Source organism: Mchenga conophoros, linkage group LG15, assembly GCF_057382185.1.
Source record: "Mchenga conophoros isolate Kocher_MC1m ecotype Shallow Benthic linkage group LG15, M_conophoros_male_GT1.1, whole genome shotgun sequence".
NCBI lineage: Eukaryota > Metazoa > Chordata > Actinopteri > Cichliformes > Cichlidae > Mchenga > Mchenga conophoros.
The window spans coordinates 40353583-40378191 of NC_140540.1; the positions used below are offsets into that span (position 1 = coordinate 40353583).

At 44.1% G+C, this 24609-nt stretch overlaps 1 protein-coding gene across 3 annotated transcripts in view; it reads right to left on the minus strand.

The window, feature by feature from the left end:
• ttll7 (tubulin tyrosine ligase-like family, member 7) overlaps positions 1–24609 on the minus strand; it is an 82202-nt gene that overhangs the window by 35975 nt on the left and 21618 nt on the right. For all 3 annotated transcript variants that reach the window (XM_085246348.1, XM_085246349.1, XM_085246347.1), the window contains exons 7-12: positions 24126–24342; positions 22283–22447; positions 15484–15642; positions 5334–5428; positions 3022–3169; positions 1804–1877 (exon numbers count right to left, since the gene is read on the minus strand). In XM_085246348.1, coding sequence (XP_085102474.1) covers positions 1804–1877; positions 3022–3169; positions 5334–5428; positions 15484–15642; positions 22283–22447; positions 24126–24342 — 858 coding nt within the window. The remainder of the gene's footprint in view (positions 1–1803; positions 1878–3021; positions 3170–5333; positions 5429–15483; positions 15643–22282; positions 22448–24125; positions 24343–24609) is intronic.

Below are 24609 nucleotides of genomic sequence, written 5' to 3' on the forward strand. Positions count from 1 at the left end.
GTTTAACTAAAACGTTTGCTGGGCCTTACTTTCAGTCCTCAACTGGAGTTAAAGAAAAACTAACATCTGAAACTCTACTGAATAAAAACATTTGATTTGGTCAACAGGTCTTTAAAGTTTGCTGTCGCCAGACATTTAAAGGGGCCCGTTCACTCTGGGAGTGTGAACCACATCCCAGAGTGCGCAAAAGATACAAACAGCAGGCAGACAGGGCTTTATCCACTCGCATTAAGTCGACAGTGCAAAAAAAACCTGTCTAAAAACGAGCATTTAGAGTAGTCTGATGTCTGAGGGTCTGCTCACGGGGATTACTGTAGAGCCATGTGAAAAAAGCAAGTGAAAACCTAAATGCACGCCATGATTCAATAGCTCACAGAACCACTTTAGCAGCAATAAGTTGAAGTAATTGTTTTCTGTATGACTTTATCAGTCTCTCACATCACTGTGGAGGAATTTTGGCCCACTCTTCTTTATGATGTTGTTTCAGCTGATTGAGGGTCTGCTCAGCATTTCAATCGGGTTGTCTGCTGTGGATTTGGTGGGATCGCTGTTGCATTGCCCAGTTTAGGCCGAGGGACGGGCCAGCTATCACCACTTTGGTTTTGTCTGTGTAAAGGAAGTTGGTCTACAAGTCTTTTATCTCCGAAACTTTCTTTTTCACATTAATTTACATATGCTGACCTTTTATTTCTATTCTTTATTTTAATATGAGCATTCTCAACTGTAAGCATACCTCTTTGTGCTATGCACACATATATATATATTACATGTATATATAAAACACAAGCTGTACCCTTTAAAGAATCCTAACTGAAGAGCAAATACCTGCTGGGTTTCCCTCGGATCACGGTCATTGTCTGTACCTGATACAGTTTCATCTAATAGCACAATGTAAGTCAGTTCATTACCCAAACTCATCTAATGAGAAGCACTGTGTTAATCAGACTTCAGCGTTGTGCAGGGACACTATTTGAATGCTAAGAGGTCTTTACCAGGGTGCTCCAGACAGACGCCAGCCTGTCTGATTGACTGTCTGACTGCCTGTCGAAAAATAGGAAGGAGGTGACAGCACTTCATGCAGGCCTGGATCAGCATTCAAAATTCACCAGCCATTCACTCAAGTGATGAGTCAAGAAGTCACTTAGAGTTGGGAAGACAGCAAGAAGGGTGTGTGTTGTGTGTGTGAGCCAGTTGTGACTGTTTGTCTTTGTTTTTGTGTGTAAGTGGGTGAATGAGGAACATACTGGGAGAGAAAAGCGAGGCGGAGGGGGGTGGTATGTGTTGGATTAAGGCAGGAAGAGACACAGAGGGAGGAAAGAGCATTAACAATTTATAAGGGACAAGCAGCAAATCTGAACTTTGTGTTGCTGAGTCATGCTGTAAGGTGAATCTGCTCCATCTGTGAGCTGACTATTAAAAATTGACATGCTTAATGTCTTCCAGTGTCCCTGCTGGATTTCGGGGGGAGATAAAAGTGTGGGGAAAAGCCGGCTGCCATTTGTCAAGAAAGGTGTACACTAAAGTAACTTTGTTGTGCACACTGTGCATAGAAGAATAACAATTTGATCCTTGTTCCTACACATCACTGGACAGCTTTCATTCTCGTCATTCGTTCAGTCAGTTCTTCTCTCCAAACAATAGATTCGCTTTTGGTTGTTCTTTCTGCAACAGCTTTATTTGTTTTCCTGAGAGCCTGGCACTCTCGAGATGACCCCCATAAATGTAAGAGCACTGGCACAAGTACAGTGGGTGGTGTTCCTGGAGGGAGAGGCTCTTCGCCCCAGTTGTCTGCCTCTTTCCTACCTGTAGTTCCCCAGATGTTGCTTTTCATGCTCCTCCCTTGAAATCTGCTTGCGAACCTGCGCCAGCCGCTCTTTCTAAACATAAGAGAAGAGCAAAGAGACAAATGACAACTTCTTCCAGATGAAAGTCAGTGCCAACAAAACAATATATTCTATTAGAGGCAAAGACAGAATGAATTCCTGCAAGAAAGAAAAGAGTACAAAGAGTCTCACTCATCAATGACTCATAATTTAGTCCATTTACTCTTTTATTAGTATGTTACAAAGGTGTAATTGTGGAGCTCAGTTGGCCAATTTGGCATAAAGACGAAAGGAGGGGACCACTTTCCTACCAGCACTGCAATCTCATTTAGCTCTCAGCAGCGTGTGCCTTTCATAGATCCAAACCTGGTCTCACACTTCAGCCATAACAGCACTCGAAAACGAAGCGATGCCCTTTTTCTAAAAGGTGCCTTTCCGCCATCTTTCCTCATTCCCACTGATTAGTGCCATGGCTAATCAAAAGGCTAATCAAAGAGGGTGGGAGGCGTTAAAGTACTAGTAGCTGCCACTTTCCCCATATACATGAGCAAAGCTCCCCCGACTTCATTTCAAAGAGAAAATAATTAAACGGTATGCTTGTGTCAGAAACTTTTGAGTCTTCTGACACAAAGTAAGAAGTAACTGAAACTGAGTTTCTGCTTTTCGACTTGTGTTTCAAGTGCATAATACAGCAGGGTGCTGAGACATATAATTTATATGTCAAATATATTGATGTGCCAGCTGATCGGTGTGTTAAGTAAATGTCTGTAATGACACGTCACAGATCTCTGATGTGAGCCTGTCTGAAGCCAAACCACCTTTTTGTGCACATTTTCGTGTGGCCTGCAAAGCTTAAAAGTATCTCATGACTTACGACCGCCGCTCGAGACTGTGCAGTCATTGTTCTAATCCCCAGGCCGGTTTTGAATGTCCAGGTGGGGAAATGAATGAGTAGCGCTCTCAACTCCCTCGACCACAGTTAAGGAGCACCGCCTTGTACAGGTGCTTAGCATCGCAGATGCTGCCCTGCAGTTTGATACCAGCCAGCGCTTTAGACAACTGTGGTTGTACCTGCGGTGGGACAGTGTGTGTGAAGGAGTGGATATAAAGCCCAGTATTTGTGAATTTTAAAAAAAAGTTTTAAATGAATGGATTTCTGTTCCCCTCCTGCTTTCTCTTTCTTTCTGCTCGTCCTCACCAGCTCTTCTCTTCGTCGCTCCAGCGTGTGACGTTGTTTCTCCCAGTCTGAGGAAGCGGCCGAGAGTTTCTTCATGGATCCGTGTCCGTACAGCCGTCTCTGAGCCTCTGCCTTCTGCTGGGCTAGGTTGCGTTTCTTATCACTCGCCCTGGATCAACGAAAAGCAAGACAACTAACATCGCACATACACGGAAAGGGTTCGGATTTAAGAGCTAACTAAGAGCAAAAACATTCTGATCGCACCTTTTAATGTTTGCTGTCACCAAAGCTCTCTTTGTTTAGTTTTGCTTTGCATGTAATGGTTATTTGTAACACTAGACAGTACTGGGAAAAACACATAATCAACGGAAAAGGGTTTTTAAAAGTGTCATAATAAAGCCTGACAGCTTGTGGGCCTCCTCCCTAGCTGACCTGAATATCTGCCTTATCACATCATTGTGCTGGTTTAAAAAAAAGACAGACAAAAAGCCCCCACAAAACACTCAACAATACAAAAACAGAGATGAAGCTGAGACACAAACAACTCTGGGATGAACAGGACCAGACAGCTAATTCTGAACAAGTGGGCCACTGCGGTCTAGAGAAAGGGCAATTCATTTTAGTCAATCGCTGGTCCTTTAAATTGGATATTGAGTGCTTTTGGGGGACTGAGGTTTATCAATGTCCATGCCCGACCGGGTCTGAATTGATCCCATTTGATACAGTTGATGTGGTGAGCAGAATCAAGAGCCAAGCCTACCTCTACACAGCACCAGCTCCTCCCTTTGGGGGAAGCAAAGTCATTACTATACAAGGAAAAAGTGAGCGAAGCCCCCCCACACTCACTGTAGCGTGAACATAAGCGCTATGTCCAGTGGAAAGAGCTTCCCCGTGCCTTTCAAGCCCTCCTACGACTTATTTGTCATAAAATAACCAAATCTCCCTTTTTAATCTGTGGCAGCACATTAAACATCAGCCATGTAACAAATCACTTTGAGAAGAGATTTGTTTGGCCCACATGAATCCATTCAGGAGGATGGAGCCGGTCTTTATGTGGGCCCGGTGCACCTCACTTGGCCAAATTAGATGTATACGATGTTGCATGTAATTGATCCAGTGTGTGTGTGTGTGTGTGTGCACTTTGTTTGTATATATGTGTGTGACTAGCAGAGCTGAGACTATATTTAGAGCAGTAAGAGGAGGACAAGCACACAGAGAAAAGAGGGAATAAAGAGCAGAGGTCTGGTGTACAATGATCAATCAGGACAGACTCTCCGTAGCCAGGGGACAGAAAAGCATGCCAGCAAACACAAACACGTGCACACAAACACGCACCCTACCTATACGACAAATACATTCCAAAATAAAAACCGTGCGCATTTAAAAGAAAGGAAATACACCCACAAACCAAAACAAAGAGCAGCAGAGGAAGCGTATGTAGATATACGGACCACAGATCAGCGCACAGGTTAAAAAAAAGACACATTCAGAAACTCACAAACACCCAGCATCTCTGATTGAAGGGTTCACAAAGCACACAGTGGATGGTATTGCATGGCTTTGTAGCTTGGCCATTATCCGTCTTTTTATCCACCACAGAAACACCAACACACAAATTTAGAAAGACAGCAATTTATTTGTCCAAAGCTTCAACTTCCTGCTGCGTCCACGCTAATGTCACTACTGTCTCATCAGTCTGAAACCAAAACAAGATAATGGCCGGATTGTACTGTGCGTCAAAATAATTTTTAAAAGATAAATAAATAAATAAAAGAAACCTAAGCACCGATTGGAATTCTGAGCATTTAAAGCCCTTTAAAGGAAGGCTTGATACAAACTTCGAGTGCGTCTGCGCACAAAACTTCACCAACTAAACAGAGCAATTGTGAAGTTTGTTGATAAAACATGTAGTGGTCTTATAGGCTTCAGATCGAGCGTGCCAGCAGCAAGGACTCAAATCTTTCCATGTTAAATTCTTTGTTTTCCTGTTATTTCTTTTTGAATGCATAGCTAAGGCTACACATTTATGTGTTTACGTGCATCCATGCCAGACACCTCTACTGATTTCCAGCAAAACTAAGAGGATAAGGCAGCAGGTGACCGGCTGGCTGAGAGGAACACATTTTTTAAATTCAATGTAAAGGCTCCACATTTTTAGAGCAGCAGCATAGTTACTTTCCATATTTATATTCAGCTACTTATTTTTGTGAAAGCCACAGGGAGCCACTAGAGACGGGCAAAAGAGCCGCGGGCAGGATTTGCAAACCGTAGATGCAGTTTGTTGCATCTATTTGCATGGGTGTGTATGTGTAAGACAGGGTGGAAAACAATACCTGATGTTGAGGAGTTTGAGGGCATTGAGCAGCACACCTTTCTTCACATCGTAATCAATCTTCTGATCTGTCCCAAAGCTCGGAGCTCGATTGATCTGTCAGGTAAGAGAGAACAGACACATTCAAAGGATGCTCAGTATTTTTTTCTCTTCTTGTTCTGCTTCATATCACTTTTTTCTCCTTTCTTATCAGTCCAACAGACAGGCTACGCAATTACAGGAGTGAGTTTAGAGCATCTTTGGAGAAAAGAAAAAAAGGATCTATTCCGACAAGGAGAGAAGTAGTGAGAAAGAGATGAAAGTTGAGGGTTTTTTCTCTCTTTGACAGACACTTTGCAACTCTTAGCCTTTGCCTGGGCATAAATCCACTCTGGCACTGACGAGTGTATGCCCGTGCATTTAGAAGAGCATATTTGCGTCAGAGTGAATGCATACAAACAGATTGTGTGGGTTAATCGCTCACCCCATAACTGACCCTGGTTCCTGACTCTGTATCCTAAGATTGCTCGCAACAGCCCGACGCCTCGACGCGCACGTCTTTGCGAGCATCAGAGAACTGCCGTCGCTCAGCTCAGTGCCATCACGGACAATCAAGAGCGCTCAGAGAGATTCCGCTCAGCAAGAAACAGAAAGAGCCACCTCGGATTCGAGGTACAAAAGCAGGTATCATCTGGGGAGAAATTCAAGAGCAATGTACCATTCTTAACGGAACAATTTCCAGCACCAGTGCAAGGTATTCAAATATCAGTTATTATACCTGACACAACAAATCAATTCTTTTTACTCTTTGTTATGTTCCCACAGTGAGAAAGAGATTATGTGAGACAACAAAGGCTGCAAAAAATGGAAGAGAAGTGCAGTGGGAGGGTGAATGAACTGGCAACCGTGAGAGGAATGGTGTCTTTCTATGAGCTGACTTCAAATGACAATGCAACAGATGCCCAACGAAAGGCTGGCCGAGTTTGATACGGCTTGATTTTGGAGATAAGTCGGCTCTTTCATTAACAATGTCCAAAAGCCTTAGACCGCCCATTTTCTTTTTAACGTCTGGGTGATGTGGTCGTATGGGATAAGGGTTTATTTGTTGAGTAGCGAAGGGAATTTTGTCACTTTGTTGCTATAAATCAGTTCAACAAAATCAGAGGTTATGAACAGCAACAGTTAACATCACCTTAATAGACAATGTCCTCCTATTAATATATTTTCCGGGGTTTTTTCTCAATTCATTGACAATGTTTATGTACCCTGAAGTCAAAATTATCTGCTTTTATGAATGAAAATCACAGCCAACTGTCTGGGCGTTTAGCTGGAAATTCAACCTCTCCCAGTAGCCTTACTCTGCAGTCAACGTGAGTACTTGTGTCACAAACACTATTCCTCTAGTTCCCGTCTTCCTTTGGAAAAAAGCCGTTGGATACAGTTGAACACATCAAAGCAGGTCAACAGCCAATCACAAGTCGGGATTTCAGTAACAGAGCAAAACTGAGCTAATCACAGGTTTTAGTGTCTATTACAGATCCCGTTCTATCCACCAATCAGGAATGTGGGGTAAAGGACGGTAAAAGAGATGGATGGAAAAAAAGGCTGGCGTGCAGCATCAAGCTATTTGGAACCATGAGGTTTTCCCGAGCACCAAAATTTGAAAGCCCCTTTGGAGACGGCATGCAAAGCCTCTCAAGGGTTGTGGGGGTAGCTCTCTGTAACTCCATCCCTCCTTCTCTCTCCTACATCTGAACTACCCATTACTAATCCTGACATAAAGGTGCTCAGTGCTGTGTGGCAGATTCGGGAACAGTGATGTAAGATAATATTTACACCGCTGCTAGACTCCCAGGAACTGCGAGAGCCAGAGCGTGTGTGCGTAACCCCCCCCCCCCCCCCCCCCAAAAAGGCCGTAACTGCTGAAAGACTGCGCATCAGGATCACGAGGCAGCTATAGAAAATAAAATAAAGGAGAAAAAATGTAAATCTGCACCTTCCAGCGATCAGCAGCTACACCCAAACTGACCTAAGAAACGTGACTGTTGTGATACCAGGAAGCTTTTTATTCTTGCTATTTCCTCAGAAACTCGATACTGAGCTGTGGCTGTCTGTAAATATGCATATAACCTTCCCTGGGCTGTCACTGCCTGAGTCCCTTTAACTAGTTTAGGCAATAACTCCATAAATATCACAGGTGAGCTACAAAAGCCTCACAAATATGAAGTGTGTTTGTACGGACGTGCCCTTGTAAGCGTGCGTGTGCGTGTGTTTTTTATTATTTTGTATACAGCAGCCATTTATCAGTACGGGGGTGATGAATGTGTTCTAGCGCCATGAGGAAAACAGGAACAGAGAGACCCTATGCAACTCTTTCGCTCAAAAGAATGAAGTGTACAATCCTCTCTGTGCCGAGGAGGACGGCGCTCCACTTCATCCTGCAGTTATCTTATCAAAGAAAGCGAAACATTACTAAAGAAAAAATAAATAAAAGAAGGTCTGTGTTCATTTAGAGCGCTCGCCAATGTGACAGCCACGGTGAAAACAGTATGGCTTTAGAGCGCCGTAGCCCATAGGTAAGAGCCAGACTGGCAGTGATCCTGGTGACGCTCGTCTCGTTACTTGTCTTCGTTTCTTAGTTTGATTCGTGGTGTCAAGCTGTCACAGGAGAGACTGGCATCGCAGCGCTCGCTGGCTTTCTTTGCTCTCCCTCAGCTGTTTTGTCTCTCACCTTCTTCTTGCAGCCAGCTGCACTCCTCTCCTCCCTAGTTTCTATTTCCACTCTGTCTCTCACCGTGTTTTTCTGACTGGTCACCACTGACCCTGCGCTCCCCTCCCGTCCCCGCTCCCTCCCCGTGCTAGCCCTCATTCTCCGGTCGTTACCTCTCTTCATTTTTCTCTCGCTCTCTGTGTTTCTGTGTTCTCTGTTTCCTCCCTGGCAAAAGGAAGTTGAACCAGTCTGGTCCTAATGAACCCCTGCAGGCTCCCAAAACCCCCCACTCTGATTTCCTTAAGTAACTCTGGCAGGGTCTTAAAGGAGCCCTCGGTTGCTCCAAGATGCATTCAATAAAAACGTCAGATGAAAAGATTAGAAACTCCTTTTTACTCATTCTTTGATTCGGTTCAGCTTCAGCGACGCATCGCTGTAGCCAAAATATCACTTGGTCAAAAAGCATATCGGTCTTTAATTCTTTCACAGGACCCTTTATCCCCATCTGATTACTGAATTAAACGTACAGAGATGAAAGGGTTATAACAAAAACAAAGACGGGAAATGTAAAGCTTTTATTTTCAGCACCTTGAGTCGTGGGATTGAGATGGCTCATAAAAAAAAAGAGAAAACCGTAACCTGCCATCGTTCATGAAGACCACTGTGAAATACAGGCTGTTGCCGGGGAGCCTCGTGAGACTTTTTTTTTAAACCATCCATTTGGTTTGAATTTTCGGTGAACAGCAAGTCCCTCTACTGATCTTTATTTTGAGCACTAAAGTACAAACAAAACAGGGAGAAATGCAACCGGTAAATTTTACATGGCTTATTTAATTTGATAATGCCTGGTGATTTCCAAGTGGAAAATTCCATTCAGCCACTGGTTTGAACATGGATCTGTTGATGTTTGATCTGTTGAAGCATCTCATTCAAGTAAATTTAATTCACTTTTATTGATATAGCATCAAATCATAACAGAAGTCATCTCAGGGCACTTGATACATAATGAAGTTACGGCATTATAACATTATAATTGAGATCTAAGTGTGTTGCCCAAGGATAGCCAGTAAGCAAATATGAGCCAAACAGCACAATAAATGCCTAACAATGAGATCACTATAAACCGGGTCATAGGTCGTTCTGCACAACTACAGAGAATAAAGTCTCCACTCGTATTATGATGAGACGCTAACTGATGCTCTGTCTGTTGTTATCACTTCAATTATGAATAAAACCATTAACCTGGCGATGACGATGCGTCTCGCTCGCTGCTAAAAATGCAGCGGACGTTAAACAGTTTGTACCTGTGGCTTCTGCAGCTTCGCCGCACAGACCCTAATAATATAGCAACGGCACCGGATCAACAACAATCAGCTGCTTTATTTCCACAACAAATTGCCACCCCACATCGACATTTATTCTGCGTCTGGAATGCTCTCTAAAACAAGTACAAGGGCTGCTCGTGATTAATCGGTTCAGAAAAACGACCCCCTCTTATTATTCCTGGCAGAGTGTAAACAACCACTGCTTTGACAAGCCTCCCATTTTGCCCCGCACGCTCAAGGGTATCGGCACAGTTCAACCGCTGTCAGAATGGAGTGTTTGTTGCTGCACAATGGTGGAATGAGAGAGGGAGGCAGAAAGGGAGAGGGGGAAACCGAGCATGAGTAGTAGAGTGACAGCAAGACAGACAGCCAGCCACCCTGTTAAGTCGCTCTCTTGTTTCAGCCGTCTTATCAATCACCGTTTTGTTCTTTTTGTGGCATTTTACGTGGTCCACTCGGATGCAGGGACACTCTAGCGGAGTCTGGTAAAGGTCCTGGAAGTGAGTGGGGCACTATTTAGCTTTGCTGACCTCCCTTGCTTTTTGAAGACATGGAAAAGATGCAAGGGATACAATCCAAGGTAGTTAAATGCGGTTTAAGTGGATCTAGTAAGTCACCTATACAAGAGTCTTCAAACAAAAACAAATCATCAGTCACAATCTGAAGTCCAGAGCTGACTGTCACAAACATGAAGGGAAAACATGTCTTCCCTTCAAAGATGCCACAGAGCCAGCTGTAGCTGCTGCAGTTCCCTATGTCACTCATAAACGTGCATCTTCCTTCTCAGTCACACGTGCGCACACAAACACACTGACACTGCCGTACACGCCTGATGATAAATGACTAAGAGTTGGTGTATGTTTTCAACTGCCCCACATACAAAGCCCGTGCGCGCCTAATTTGATACTTATTCCATGAAATAGTCATGTTGGGGGAAAATGGATGTGGATAGAGACAGACAGTCCCATACATCATTCTAATTATTCTTTAATAAACCTCTTTTAAGCCGGGGAGTGGCTCGCAGGTCACTACTGCCACCTAGGGTTTACAAGTGGAAGGACAACCCCTCAGAGCGTAAGGACGATATCCATGTACATTTAAACAAGAATGAATCCCACTAAGTGCCAAAGATTAATCAAAGACAAAAGGAGAATGAAAGGTGGAAGAGGGCAAAAGAGACTCGGAAAGATAATTGAGAATATCAGACTGTATGTATTCTCCTCTATCATTTACCCTAGAAAATTCAATCATGAAGGGATGAAAATTATTTGGAGAGCACAGGTAGCAAGTAAATTCCTCTTTAATCACTCTGAATACACAATAATGTTCGAGTCGGCTGTAGCAGGTGTTAGGAAACACTTCTGAAATTTCCTCAGGAAATATGTGAAAGGCAGGCTAACCTCTAAATCCATCCTCTAAGAGTAGCCGGAAAACATCTCTACTCTTTACACTTTTATGAAAGGCTATAAGAACATTACATTTTTACCTCATTCTCCACAGATTAAATAGAATTTCTACTGGAAATCTGAACAAGTGTGAGCCACTATTTATTCCACCCAAGGCATTAGCAGTATTTCCTCAGATCCAACTCATTTGGTGTCTGTATGTGGTTGGAAAATAGGAAAGTGTGAAAACTATTGATGTGTTTGTCTCTGTGCATCTGTTTACAGTTGCCAATGCAGATTACTTCCCACAAACACGCCAAAGAAAAAGGAAGTCTGGATTACGTTGGCTCTGATGGGCTGGAAGGACAAACCAAAACTCATCTTGAAACAATCCGAGACACAAAGCACACAAAGAGGGGAAAGTTGCAGGAAGGGGTGAGGGGAAGGGTGAAAAATCGCCACCCATGGGGAAGCAGCCCAGCTGCAGACTGTTGGTCTGTTTTTGTAATGGCCAGTCACACATACAAACACACAAACAGCCCGTGACGAGCAAGCCCGTGCCACAGTTTGCCTAACCACGCCCGCCTCATTAGCTGCCAATCATTTTGCACGGCGGTCCTAAAAAGGGGGACAGGACACGAAGAAAGAGCACATGAGATGGATGAGGGGATGGTAGTGAAATTGTTGCCGTCAACAATCAAGCTGCCTTTGTGCAACGCTATCTTAACATGACACATAAAACGCAGTGAAAGTCGCCCAGCTTCTTCCTTCTCTCTTCCTGAATAGGCCCGTGTGTGTTTCAGAAGAGTAAAACCTGCCAACCTCACTGAATAAAAGCAAGACTATGGGCTGGAGTCGGTAAGCAGATGAGGGTAGCGTACCACACACTACAGAGGGCTATTCCCAGAGGGGCAAAGACCATTCATCCAGACACACACGCACAGACACACACGCGGACAGGGAGTAGAAGATTTACACAAAATCGCAGACACATCCTCGGCTGTATCTCTCATGATGTGTTTAACGTCCAGCCGAACACAGTACAGTACCAAACACTGCAAACATTCACACAGTGCAAATCAAATTTAGACACGCTAACTTACATTCACTTCTGCACACACACACACAGACACAAGCACACCGTCACATGCTGACTGTAGCCCTAACAAGCAGGCCGACCAGCCTCTAAGCTGCCTGGAGCTTAGAGAGACAGCTTCGCGGGGACCGGGGAGGTTTCTAATTATTCATGCTCACTACAAGCACTTGTTTCTTCTTATTTAGAGTTGACCAGCTGGAGCTTTTTTATGCTGCATGTGGGGAAACAGCTTAAAAAATGAAGTGAGCCAGAGCCTGTAATGAGGCTGGGCCTCAGTTCACTGGTCCTTGTGCTGGGGGTCCGCGGGTACCCATCAGGACCTCGTGAGAACGCTAAATTGCGCTCTTTGTCAGATTCTGTTTCAGGGGTGGAAAATTTAAGGCAATAGTTTTGTGTGTGTGTGTGTATACGTCTTGTCCTCTCCCATTTTTATATTTTTCTCTGTAAATTTGAAACTATTTGTCATGCCAGCTTACAGGCCACGGGCCCTAAAGAGGCTGCAGGGTCGAGGGGTGCGGGGCCGTAATATTGTCCCGCTGCTGCATTTCCCCAACAAGTAAATGCACTCCTTACACCTGACGCTGGATTTTTTGAAGCTTGCTGGTTCCTTTGGCCTGTATAGTGCCATCTGATAACACCACTACATGCTAATAGAATTCATGAGCTTGTGCCACGAGGCAACTACTGAGCTAAACAGAACACGTGCAGCGATTTTTACTTTTCTCCTGGTTTGCTTCGTTTTTTTGTTTGTTTTTTTTCTGGGTTTTTTGCTTTTAAAAGAGAAAGAAAACACTCAATGAACCGCTAAGAGCAAAAGGCTTGACGATAGAAACTACAGTCTAGGCAGAGAGGCGTGTTTGAATGCGTGCTTGGATATGCAAGTGAGTGTGTGTGCGCGCACTTGAGTGTGCGCCTGCATGAAGCAAAGATCACGGCTCAATGAAACGCCTTTCCTATACGAAACACAGATGCTGTCTGGCCTGGTTTAATGAAAGTGAATATCTCAGGTTACGCCATTTGAGCAAGTGCGTGTATGTGTGTGTGTCTTTGTGCGTGTGTGTGTGCCTATGTAGTGCTGATGTTTTGAATGTCAATAGGAGGTAAAACCTGTGTTGAAAACTCTGCTGAATTAAGACAAGGATCGCACAAAAGCCTGTCTCTCTCCCTCGCTCTCGTTTTTAGCTTCCCGTCTCCCCTTTCTCGTTTTGCTTTGAGCACAATGCGCCTTCTTTGATGGCTGGCCGTGGTTTGAGACTCATCACCCCCTTGCCTTTTCTCTACTCACCGGTGTGACAAGCTACTTAGCAGGTGTCTGCAGGTCTGTGGAGTGTCCCTCTTTATTCCTCTGTGTTTGTTATCAGTATATTTCCAATGATATCTCTGTGCTTGTGTCCACTTACAAAGAGATAGTGTACTGTATCACAGAGGGTTTTTCCTTTTTTTGCAGTTGCAACAAAGAGGCAAATGCATCCTCTAACACAGGAGTTTGGAGCCTTATTTTGAATATCACGCTGCCCCACTGAAAAAAAGCCTCGTGTCTCCTTTCTGAAGGTATAATTGGAGGATGTGAAACACAGCCTTTTTCTTCTTCCCTCTCCATCCTCCTACACGCTCTCAAAAACAGCTGACAAAAACACAAACGCAAAGAACAGGGATAATATGATCTGACAGTTTCTTGTATATGATACCATCTAGCTTTCACGTATCCAACTGGCTTTTGAGTCTACGCAGGTTGAACATTCATTTCCTGGTTGTGAGTTTGCATGTCCGACAACCAACTCTGACATTTAAAAGAGCAAGAGAGGACAGTGTCGGAACAGCAGTCTGGGTGAAGCCCCAACGAAGCATGGCACGTGTAATTCACAGTGACACCAACAAGGAAACCTGAGTGGTGGGCGTCCACAAATCCAGAACAAACCCGTAAGACCTAGATTGTGGTTCAATTTAATTTCTACTGTTTCGTATCGACTCGAGGGCAGGAAGAAAACAGAAAGTTAAAACAAATGGTGAAATGGGCTGAAATAGATTCAGTTTACTACAAAATGTTGCAAAGCGATCTGCTGAAAAATTAAATTTAGACCTGAGGGCTTGCCATAGGGTACCGTTTGTGGAAACCAGCCTATGGGCCCGCCTGCTTGTTGCGTCCCTGCTGAATAGCAACGAACGTCGACGGGCTAAAAAGTGGTAATAAAGTTATTTTCAATCTTGACAGTGTACGCAGTGAGGATTTGAGAGGGGTCTCTTTGCTAGCAACTATCCCCTGACTAATCAGTTGAATTTGGGAAATAAATTATTGTTGCTGTAAATGTTGCGTGAAAGAGAAGCAGGGTTGTGTGTGTGCGTGTGTGCGTGGGATGTTAATTGATGAGACTTATAGAGAGCTGCTAGTAGCACAGGGGGGATCATTACTGCTGGAGTGGAACAACTGCATTCACGGCTGTTTGCTATGTCTCATACACACACACACACACACACACACACACACACGAAATGCTCACAAATGCTGTCACGGTGCACCAGCAGTCAAAAGGAACACCATCCTCTTGCTCTCTCTTGTACATCCTTTTGTCTTATACTGCAACTGCTCAGCTACACAAGAAATGTCACGTAGGGTAATAATAGCACCCTAATTCCAAGATGATAGAAAATGCCAGCACCTGAAAATACCAACCAACTATCAAATGTCACTTTGTTTCTCCAAAATCTCAGAAAAAAACCTAAAAATGTTATTTTGGGTTGGCATGATGGGGGGAAGAAACCCCAAACAATTATCCCCAAGGCATTTCCCCATCCTCGAGTCAATTTGTGGGATGGGGGTGGAGGTGCAGCCACTTTGGGTTAAAGGATTTAGGTCACACTTTAACTCACTTGCTGACATCAGAGCAGTGAGATAGAAATCCTGGAGTGGAATCTGAATTTGACTCAATCTCCTGCATGCCTGACACTCGAGAGACTGACACTTGAAGAATTACTAGTCAACCTGCTATTCTGGCCTATATTTTAAAGCCTGCAGGGGGGTATGGGGTGGGGTGTCTTTATCGTGTCTTATAGGCTGCTGTATATTCATGCATTTCTGTATGCATCTATGGGTGTGCATGAATGCCCGCATGCGTGTAATCAAGCGTGCATGGCTGCGATTGTGTGAGTTCCTTTCATTTTACAAGAGTCTCTCCGTGTGTTCGGAGGCGCGTAAACACGTACTGCAGACCGTGCGGGTGTTTGTGTGTGGGGACCAGAGCGTTGTGGGCACAAATCAGTGTGTGTTTATGCTTTCTGTCAGTGTGCGGTAACGTCTCCCTGTCTCCTGCTTATACCACATTACATCAGTCTGGAGCCGCTGTCACTTCAGTAGCAGCGCAGACAGGTGAGACTTTACAGAAACGTTAGAAATCACAGAAGACAGAATACAAGTGTACCTTCACTCTTTGTTGAAAGTGTTTTTAAAATAGCACACACAAATAGTAGCTTAGCATGACATACTAACAGTATACAGAAAAATAGTAATAGTAGTCTAGAAATTAAATATCTCAAATTATCTAGTGAAATTACACCTCCAAAATATATTCTAGCTTTTGAGAGAAACACACTTCTCCAATTTAACCAGCTTTACACACACATGCATGCTGTACATATACTGTAGATAAACAGAATTATACCTCCAATAGCCAGGGTTTGAGTTTGCGGTCCAGAATAATGTCAAAGCCCAGGACCTCGAAGCAGACGCTGTCACTCCCCGGTGGCTGGCCAGGGCGACACATGCGGTAGGCGTGCAGCACGTGGGGCTCAGCTACTATTAATGTCTTCACCACCAGCTCCTGGCAAGACAGACACACAAAGCCAGAGAGAATCAGCCAGCTGCATTTACAAAGAGAACTCAATTGTACTTTTTTCTTTAGTAGGTTTCGTTTATCCTAAGAAGCCATAGGCTGTGGGCTTCATAGCTGCTGATTAAAAGGTCTCCTTAATCAGGAAATGGTGAAATTAAAACTCTTTGCTTTAATTTCATTTTAAAACTGCAGATAAGGGATTGTACCTTTGTATTTAGGACAAAACTGACAACGAAGCAATGGTGACGGACACACTAGAAATGCAACCCACAGACATGCTCCACAGAGGCGCGAATGAAATGTTTATTTAATCCTGAACTCGAATGCGTTATAAAGACAGTCTGTCGGTTTAAAAGCTAAAGCCTTTTGAATTGCTCTCACACAGAGACTTTCACAAAAGTTGGTGGTGGTCCATCTCCGTTGCTTGTGGTGCCCAACCTGTGCGCATGTTTGTGCTTGCACCTATCTGTGCTGGCTGCTACCAGCCTGCCTACTCCCAGCGTGCAACTGGGGTAAACATGCTCAGTCTGACACACACACACACAAACACGTTGCACATAGCTTACCCTCACCAGTCAAGCCCCACACAGTGCTGCTGGCCTGCAGTTTGCCCAGTCCAGACTGACTGCTGGGTGCAGGAGAGGTGTATGGTGGTCTGGCCCTGGCCTGATAAGGCTGCACCCCCCTCTCCCTTTTCTATCTGTCTGTCGCTCACACACCTCCAACCATATGACAATCCATCCACCCGTCTGACCCCACAGGCTGCCCTGCACAAACACCTGGTCCCACTACCACTGTTTATGCCCAGAGTCCCCAGCAGTGGCTGGTGTATGCACACGCGTGTGTGTCCTTTGTCCCTGCCCACATCACCTCCCTCCTTATCCTGAGCCCCCAGCACTGGCCACTGCCTCGCACCTTATGTGTGTGGATGCGTGCCTGTATCTTGCTAGCTTTGAGCTAGAATGGTTTAGCCTGCTTCTTTTTAAATCATTTTATTCATTTTTGTTTTTGTAATCTTTATATTTATCCAAATACCAAATTAATACACAAGTTATTTTTTTTCATGTTTCGATCTGTGGCTTCCTTTGTTAAATTTACGTAACAGTATCACTGGATTAAACGAGGCACATTAAAAAAAAAAAACCAAAAGGAAATATTCTAAAATGCAATAAAGGAAAATACTGAGTATATGGAGAATAAATACTGCATTACTCTGTCAGTGATGTATTATTCTGTCAAGGAAACTAATGCATAAAAACATGAGAATTTTTACATATGAACAAACGTATCTTTAGATGTTGGAAAAAGTCTAAAATGCAGTTTCAGATTTTTTCGTTTTTATTTATTTATTTTCGCCTCAGTGTGTGTGTGTAAATATAAAAATATAAAATCCATAACTAGCTCATTTGTAGTCAGACGCTGTTTTCAAAATGACCCCTGTGGTGGACCACCAGGTGGCTCCACTCACACCCGGTGTGAGGGGAAGTGAGAGGGTTGGGCTTTTGGCGCCTTGAGTGTTGAGTTGTGTGAAGCCGAGATTAAAGTTGAAGTAAAATATTGAGATCTCTCGTGTTATCCTTTCATACCTCCACATTGGTGACCCCTGGGGCGAACATGCTAAGGTCCGAAGAGGAAGTCAGCTCCTGCCTGGAAGCATCGGCGGCTGCCGGACTGCCACCTCGGCCTACAGCTGCTTTTGCTGCTAGCTTGCGACTATAGAGCGCCTGGGCATTGTGCAGCGTTCGTTATCCCATTTCCCACATCCAGGATTTTTCCGCCCCAAAACTTGATTCTGTTCATCTGGAACGTAGCGTTTTCATCCAGGTGACTTCTGAAGAAGTACGTGAAAAGGAAAAGATCACCTCTGAATCGAGGAGGGGGGCTGAGGGTACATCGTTCACCGTGTTACAATGCTGTGAGTGCAGCCATTCTCCAACTCTCTGTGAATGGTACTCATGGCCATTGATCAGTGGGCTTTGATCAGTGGGCTTTGATCAGTGAGCTTTGATTAGTGGTTGTTGATCAGTGGTCACGATTTGCATATTAATGATCAAGAAACTGACCTCACAGCCCATTAATCATGCGACGTTTCCATCAGCCGCCCACGCTCGGTGGTTCCCGTTTCATGGTGTTGTTGCGTTTTTGAATCGGCGCATGCTCTATCACACCCGGGGGTCCGGGCCTCAGCTCCAAGTTTGTTTGGGCAGGCCTTCGCAAATCTGTGTAGGAATGGGCAGTGGCGTGCGTTTCATGCCAGCGCGCAAAGGTCCATAGACACACTAAGGCACCCCTTGCGCCATTCCTCATCCCTGGCAAACGTTTTGATCATGTGCATTTTGATCTGATGGGTCCCCTACCACAAGGTTACAAGCTACTGTACCACCTGGTGGCCAGAGGCGGTCCCCCTGTCATCCAGGACCGCGGCGGTGGTGGCCAGGGCATTTTTGTCAACTTGGGTTTCGCGTTTCCCCAGCTGACATTACCTCTGACAGAGGCCCCAGTTTGTTTCGGAGCTTTGGGCTGCCATGGCTGATGGCCTGGAGGTCGGGATCCACTGCACCACTGCGTACAACCCGCAAGCTAACAGGATGTGTGAGCGGTTCCACAGGTTGCTTAAGGCTGCGCTCCATGCTTCTCTAACAGGTGGCAACTGGGTTGACTCCCTACCATGGGTTTTGTGGGGGCTGCGGTTAAGGAGGATCTTGGTGCTTCCAAGGCTGAACTGGTTCTTGGTCAGCCCCTCTGTGTTCCCAGGGAATTCTTGCCCGAGAAACCCCCCAGCCGATCCCCCACTCCTTCAAGTGGACTTGGCTCACATTCCTAGTCCAGTGCACCATTGCCTGCCTGACACCTTTGACCCAAAGACTTTAGAAACTTCTAAGTTTGTTTTTGTCAGGCACGATGCCCAAAGGACACCACTGCATCTGCTGTATGACGGCCAGTTCAGGGTCCTCGAATCGAGTCAGAAGCATTTTGTTTGAGACTTCGGGGGTTGTAGGGAGACTGTATGTGTTGATAGACTTAAACCTGCACCTAGCGGGGCCTGGCGCCTGTTGCTCGGTCAGGCCTCCTCCGGGGTGCGGGGGGCACTCAGGCCTCCGGCCTCTGGGCCTGCGGCTCGGTTCACTCTGGCACAACTGGCTGCCGGCAGAGCCGGCGGGCACGCCGGTGCAGCCCCCTCTAGCTTCTGCTCGGTGGCTACTGGGTGACGCCTCGTCTGGGGATCCTCAGCCCTACCCAGGAGGGTGGCACGGATGCCCCTCCGGTTGTCCTCCTTGGGCTCTCGCACTGTGGGGCCTCTGGATGTCTGGGGCCTGGATCTCCTCCATGCCTGCTTCATGCCCTGGGGGACGGGGCTATGGCTCTCTACATCCTCTTGCAGACCATTACATGTGGAAACCATTTGAATACAAGCGCGCTGATCCACACAGGTGTGCACACGGGTGTTCACTGTTCGTAGACTTAAATTACACCTTTCTTGGCTGCTACTTCAAAGCACATTGTGCGCTGTCGGTCCTGCGTGCTGCACAACAACATTGAATATTTAGTATTTACTGCTGTTTACACTTAGCTAGATTAATGCGATGGTGTTGTGTTTAGTATGTTGCTTTGGGTTTTTTTGCTTGTTTTCTATTCTTTTTCTCTCAACAGGTGATCCAGGAGATTTTTTTCTCCCCCCCTTTCTCACTGTCCCTCTCCCCTTCTGTTTTTCTTTTCCTTCCTCTTTCTCTCTCCCTTTCCTATCCCTCACTCATGTCTGTCCCGTCTGTAACATCTGAAAATAAAATATAATAAATAATAAAAACAAAGGTCGATCAAATGGACCAGTACGGCAATGCCACGATGATCCATTTGGCAAAATAAATCCATTGGGTATCCTTGTTGGTCCTCAGACAACAATTCTGATGGCTAAAGAACCAAATGAGACAGGCAAAAAAAAAAAAAAAAAAAAAAACCCTGCACATGTTCTTGCAAACAAAATTCACATTTAAAAAAACAAAGCTACAGCTCTTCAGAAACCTAGGTCCCATACAGCACATCAATAATGCCTTCATACGAAAGAGATGTCAGTGTTTCACATAAAATAGAATATATATATATATATTAGGGGTGCAACGATACTCGTATCGATATTGAACCGTTCGATACAGTGCTTTCGGTTCTGTACGCATATGTATCGAACAATACAAAATTTTAAATTTATTTTTATCAACTTTCCTTCTGACGATGCTGTCTGTGTTGAGCGCTCAGTGGATCTGCGCTCGACAGTGCAGCCTAGGCGGAGTAGTCGAACACAGATTCACTGAGCACAGGGCAAGCTAGCCAGACAGAAGTTAAGCTCTCCTTGCAACATGGACCTCCCGCACCCTCATTCAGATCTGACCTTTGGAACTATTTTGGTCTTCATGTGACGTATGACCCTGAAGGTAAGCGCGTCATGGACAAAAGTAAAACAGTATGTCGGATGTGCCACGCAATGTTCAATTACATGGGTGGGAGCTAGTGCGTTAGCGCATTTAGCTCGTTAACGTGTTGGCCGTCCAGCCCCACGCACAGGGCGATCCGCGGTAGCTCGTTAACGGAGATTGGCCGTGTTGTGGCGTTAACGTCATTTCAGATTAAGGCTGACAGCACTAGTGGGAACACAACGAATATGACTGCACATTTACTCCGACATCATCCTAGTGCAAAGACAAGTGGAAGCAGACAAAAACAACAAGCATGCATGCTACAAACTTTACCCGAGTCATTTAGACAGCCGTTAGCACAGGATTCTCCTTATGGGGACCTGATATGTTTAATGTGCTGCTGAGAATATAGCCCAGAAGAAGCGTATAGTATAGCTTTTATTTTGGAAAGAGACATTTCTCTGTAATAAACTCTCTTTTCCAAAGATGAGGGATTCCTCAATCAGATAGATTTATTATTTTATTACTTTGTTGTTTCAGCAACATTAAATTTAAAAACTGTACTTTTGAGTTAAAATATATATTTATAATTTTAATAAATGACAAATTAAAAAGGCATGAACATTTTTTTGTATCGAAAAAATATCGAACTGTGACACCAAAGTATCGAACCGAACCGTGAATTTTGTGTATCGTTGCACCCCTAGTATATATGTGTATATATATATATATATATATGTGTATGTGTATATACATATATATATACACATACATATATACATATATATGTATATATGTATGTGTATATACATATATATATACACATACATATATACATATATATGTATATATGTATATATGTATGTACAATATTCTTAACCTGTACAGACAAATCTTTTGGCAAACACTCTCTGACTGCCTGACCATGAACACTGGCAGGAAGAGTCGGGGCAGCCTGCTAAGGTCTGCATGGTAACAAAATGTAAGAGGAGAGATGAAAAGAGAAGAAGAGGGGAGAGGGCGCAGAGAGCATAAATACAGAGTTGAAACAAAGCACAGTGTGTGAGTGCAAATGTACAGCACTAACACCAAAGTGGTGCAACTTCTGAAGAAAGCTCAGAGAAAAAGAGAAAGAAAAGAGAAAACAACACAGAGAGCAAGACGAGAGGTGGACGTTCTGGCTGAGTCAGGAGGTGACACGCGGTGTTACTAAAGGACAGAAAACAACCAAGAAAAACAAGAAAACTAAGTAAAATACAGGAAAGGAAATGTTAGTTCCTTCACCAAATGGAGCACATGGACACATCACACAATGTGGATATGAGACGGGAATAAAGAGGGGAGAAAAGAAAATGTTATCTAAACAACACATTTTCCCAGCAAGTAATGCGCATGCCACATGAACATGAAGAAACATTAAAATTAAAAAAAGAGGCAGTAAGGAGAAGAGAGAAAAGCTTTCCTTGAGTACAGAATAATAACCAAAGGGATTTCATTTTGGTTTTGAGTGGTGGTAGCATGAGAGCAGGCCGTAAAGCAGGGAACAAGTACTGAGGGACCACACAACTCAAATGATTATGGACAGCAGGACAAAGACTCAAGGTCAGGGATAAAAGAGAAAATAATACTGAATACTGAGCGCATGAAGAGAACCTAAAAAAAATGGGTCAAACAGAAAGGAGCAACTAAAAGAGTAGAAACAGAAAGATAAAAAGGCGCATGACCGGCATGGATGGATGTACAAATTTAAAAAAGAAGGAAAAAAAGAAAAATCAATGAGAAGGTGAAGGAATTTTACAAACAGACAATGATGAAAGAAAATGAACAAGGTTAAAGTGTTTGGATGAGCAGGGAGCAATGCCAAATCGGGAGAGCTCACCCTCCAGGAATGATGTTTCCACTGAGCTCTTCCTGGAGTTAAACAAGCTCACAGAAACACTGTCATAACAAATCATATCAAGCTGTAGCTCGTCCACTTGTGCATTGCGTGCAACGGGTGTTGTTAGCAGGAGCAGCATGTGTGTGTATACACACACATATATATGTGACAGCCTGCGTACAGATTACTTCTGAGGATGAAGTCATTCACTGTTTGCATTTGTGGAGTGTTTTGTTATCATACTCTACATCCTTGCTTTTGGAAGTGGACGTCAGGCGCAGCGCGTCTGAGTGTAACTGTATCTGTGTTTGCACGTGTTTTGGGTGGACTGCCCACGTACAGAGACGTCGCCCCAGAATTTGGCCACATCATAGTCATTGGTGCGGAGGAACTCGGTGAACCAGCTGATGGACCTCTTGCTGCCTTTGTCCACCGTCTCATCTCGCTCAAAGTTCTCGTTGTGTTTGTTGACCGAGTAGTTGGTCAGATGCATGTAGAGCTGGCTCTGTGGAGAGAAAAGGGAACAATAAGAGGCTTTTTGCATTACACGTGTCTCTTTTACATAAGTAGCCTGATATAAATAAATATGCTCAAAACAAGCTTTGCCCTTTTCATTTATATGGAAGAATGCAGTATATCTGATGATAATTCGACTAAATGTGACTGCGGGATCCAGCGTTTGGAGTGAATAACAATAAAACTTCTTTTTACAAGCTCTAACAACCTGTTCAGGAGTGTTCGTGAATTTATACTACAGAGCACCAGCTCACAATATGGTGCAAAACATTTTCTCTAAAAGTAAAGTAGGTAAATAAGACTGAAGTAAAAATATTGCATGCTAGTCCCTTGGCAACTTGAGATGGTGGAATGAGTGTTATAGTAAAAGAAATAAAGAATATATCACTGTGTGAACTGGGAGATTATCAGTGATGTATTTCAGAAACGCTCCTTGGGTGATTTCCACTTATTCTCATGAGAATAAGTGGAAATCAAGCCAATAGCTCAATCTTACAATCACAGACCTGCAAAATCTTAAGAATATAAATCTGAGTTATAGTGCCCAATAGTGTATGGTTAAAATGTTTTATTGGATGGTTGTCTTTAACTTTTTGTATCCCTCTCTTTAAACACCATCCCTTACACCTGAAGACAATACATCCTTGTCCTTAGCCTACAAGGTAATAACCGCTGTGACCGCAGGCCACTCCAGCACCCGATGGCTGTCTGGAAGCCACTCTCTGTGGGATTAAACATCCATCTCCATGGCATGACTCACTCCATCATATGTCACAGACTAACACAACGCACGCTTCATGTCATGGGAGAGGTCCTGCATGTCTATGCGTGCACGTGCGTGCGTGCGTGCTCATATTTTAGATAAGTACCGTGCTTGATAGGAAGCGGTGATACAGGCATTACTCATGTAAATCTATTTACACACATTATGAGGCCGTGCCTTTCTTATGAGGACAAAAAGCAAGCACCCGTAACGTAAATCATTAAATTTAAGGTGAAGACAAGTTTTAAAGACGGGGTAAGGTTAGGTTAAGGCCAGGGCAGCGGTTAGGGCTCGGCAAATAGCAGTAATGGTTAAGACTAGAGCAAACCTACAGGAATGAGTGTAAGCCACCATAATGTCCTCTGAACTCACTGAGTGCGTGTCTGCGTGTGTGCACGTGTGTGTATGTGCGTATGTATCCCATCATCAGCAACAGACTGTGCTTCAGCAGGTGCAGAACCTCAAGGCAAACACGAGCGGCTTGATATTACAGGAGACATCTGGCATGTGGGCATTTGTGTGCATACAGTATGTCTGCATATTTTGCGTCCGTGTGTGTGCGTGTGTGTATGTGAACAATATCAGTTATTGCCAATTGTGGACTATTTATATGTGTGCATGCATGTTCTTATGTAAAGACAACACTGCTTCCAACCTTTGTTTCATCTGTTTTTAATCTGATTGTGCTGAGTTGCACAAGGCTATGGCTGCAGGTCATGGAAGTGCATAATAAATAAAATGTTAGCAGTGCATTACTGAATTTATAACACGCTGAGCACTATATATGTATTGTTTTCAGTAATATAAATGCACCACAGTGCCATGCACTTTTATCAAACTCAAGAAAAAGGCGCAGGTGTGTGTGAATACCTGCATAATAGTAGCTTCATTATTTGTCACTCACCAGGTTGGCTTCGCTGGGTGCATGGTACTTCTCTGTGCCCATACGAACGAGGCCGTCGTTGTAAAGGAAAATGCGGAGAGGGTCGCAGGAAGTGACGAGGATGTAGATCCGCAGGTCAAACTTGTAGCCCTCCATCAGAAAGGGCTTGTCTAGGTACTCCTGAACGATAAAGTGCTCCTGCGCTGGCAGCTTCTCACAGTTACGGATAAGTGAGATCCTGGATCGAGAGAAACTTTATTAATCCTCGGGGGGGAAATTATGGTGTCGTCAGCAGCATAATAAAATATGGCATAGTAAAGACAAAAAAGATAATTAAAAAAATGATAGATGGGAGCACAGCAGAGACCATGAACATGACTGATGACATTGGCACTGTCTTATATACATGTTGAAGGGAAAAAAAAGGAGGGGGGCAAACAAGATACAGATTTTATGTGTCTCAACACAATATTTCATTTCAAAGTCATCTGGAAAAGTTGGAGAT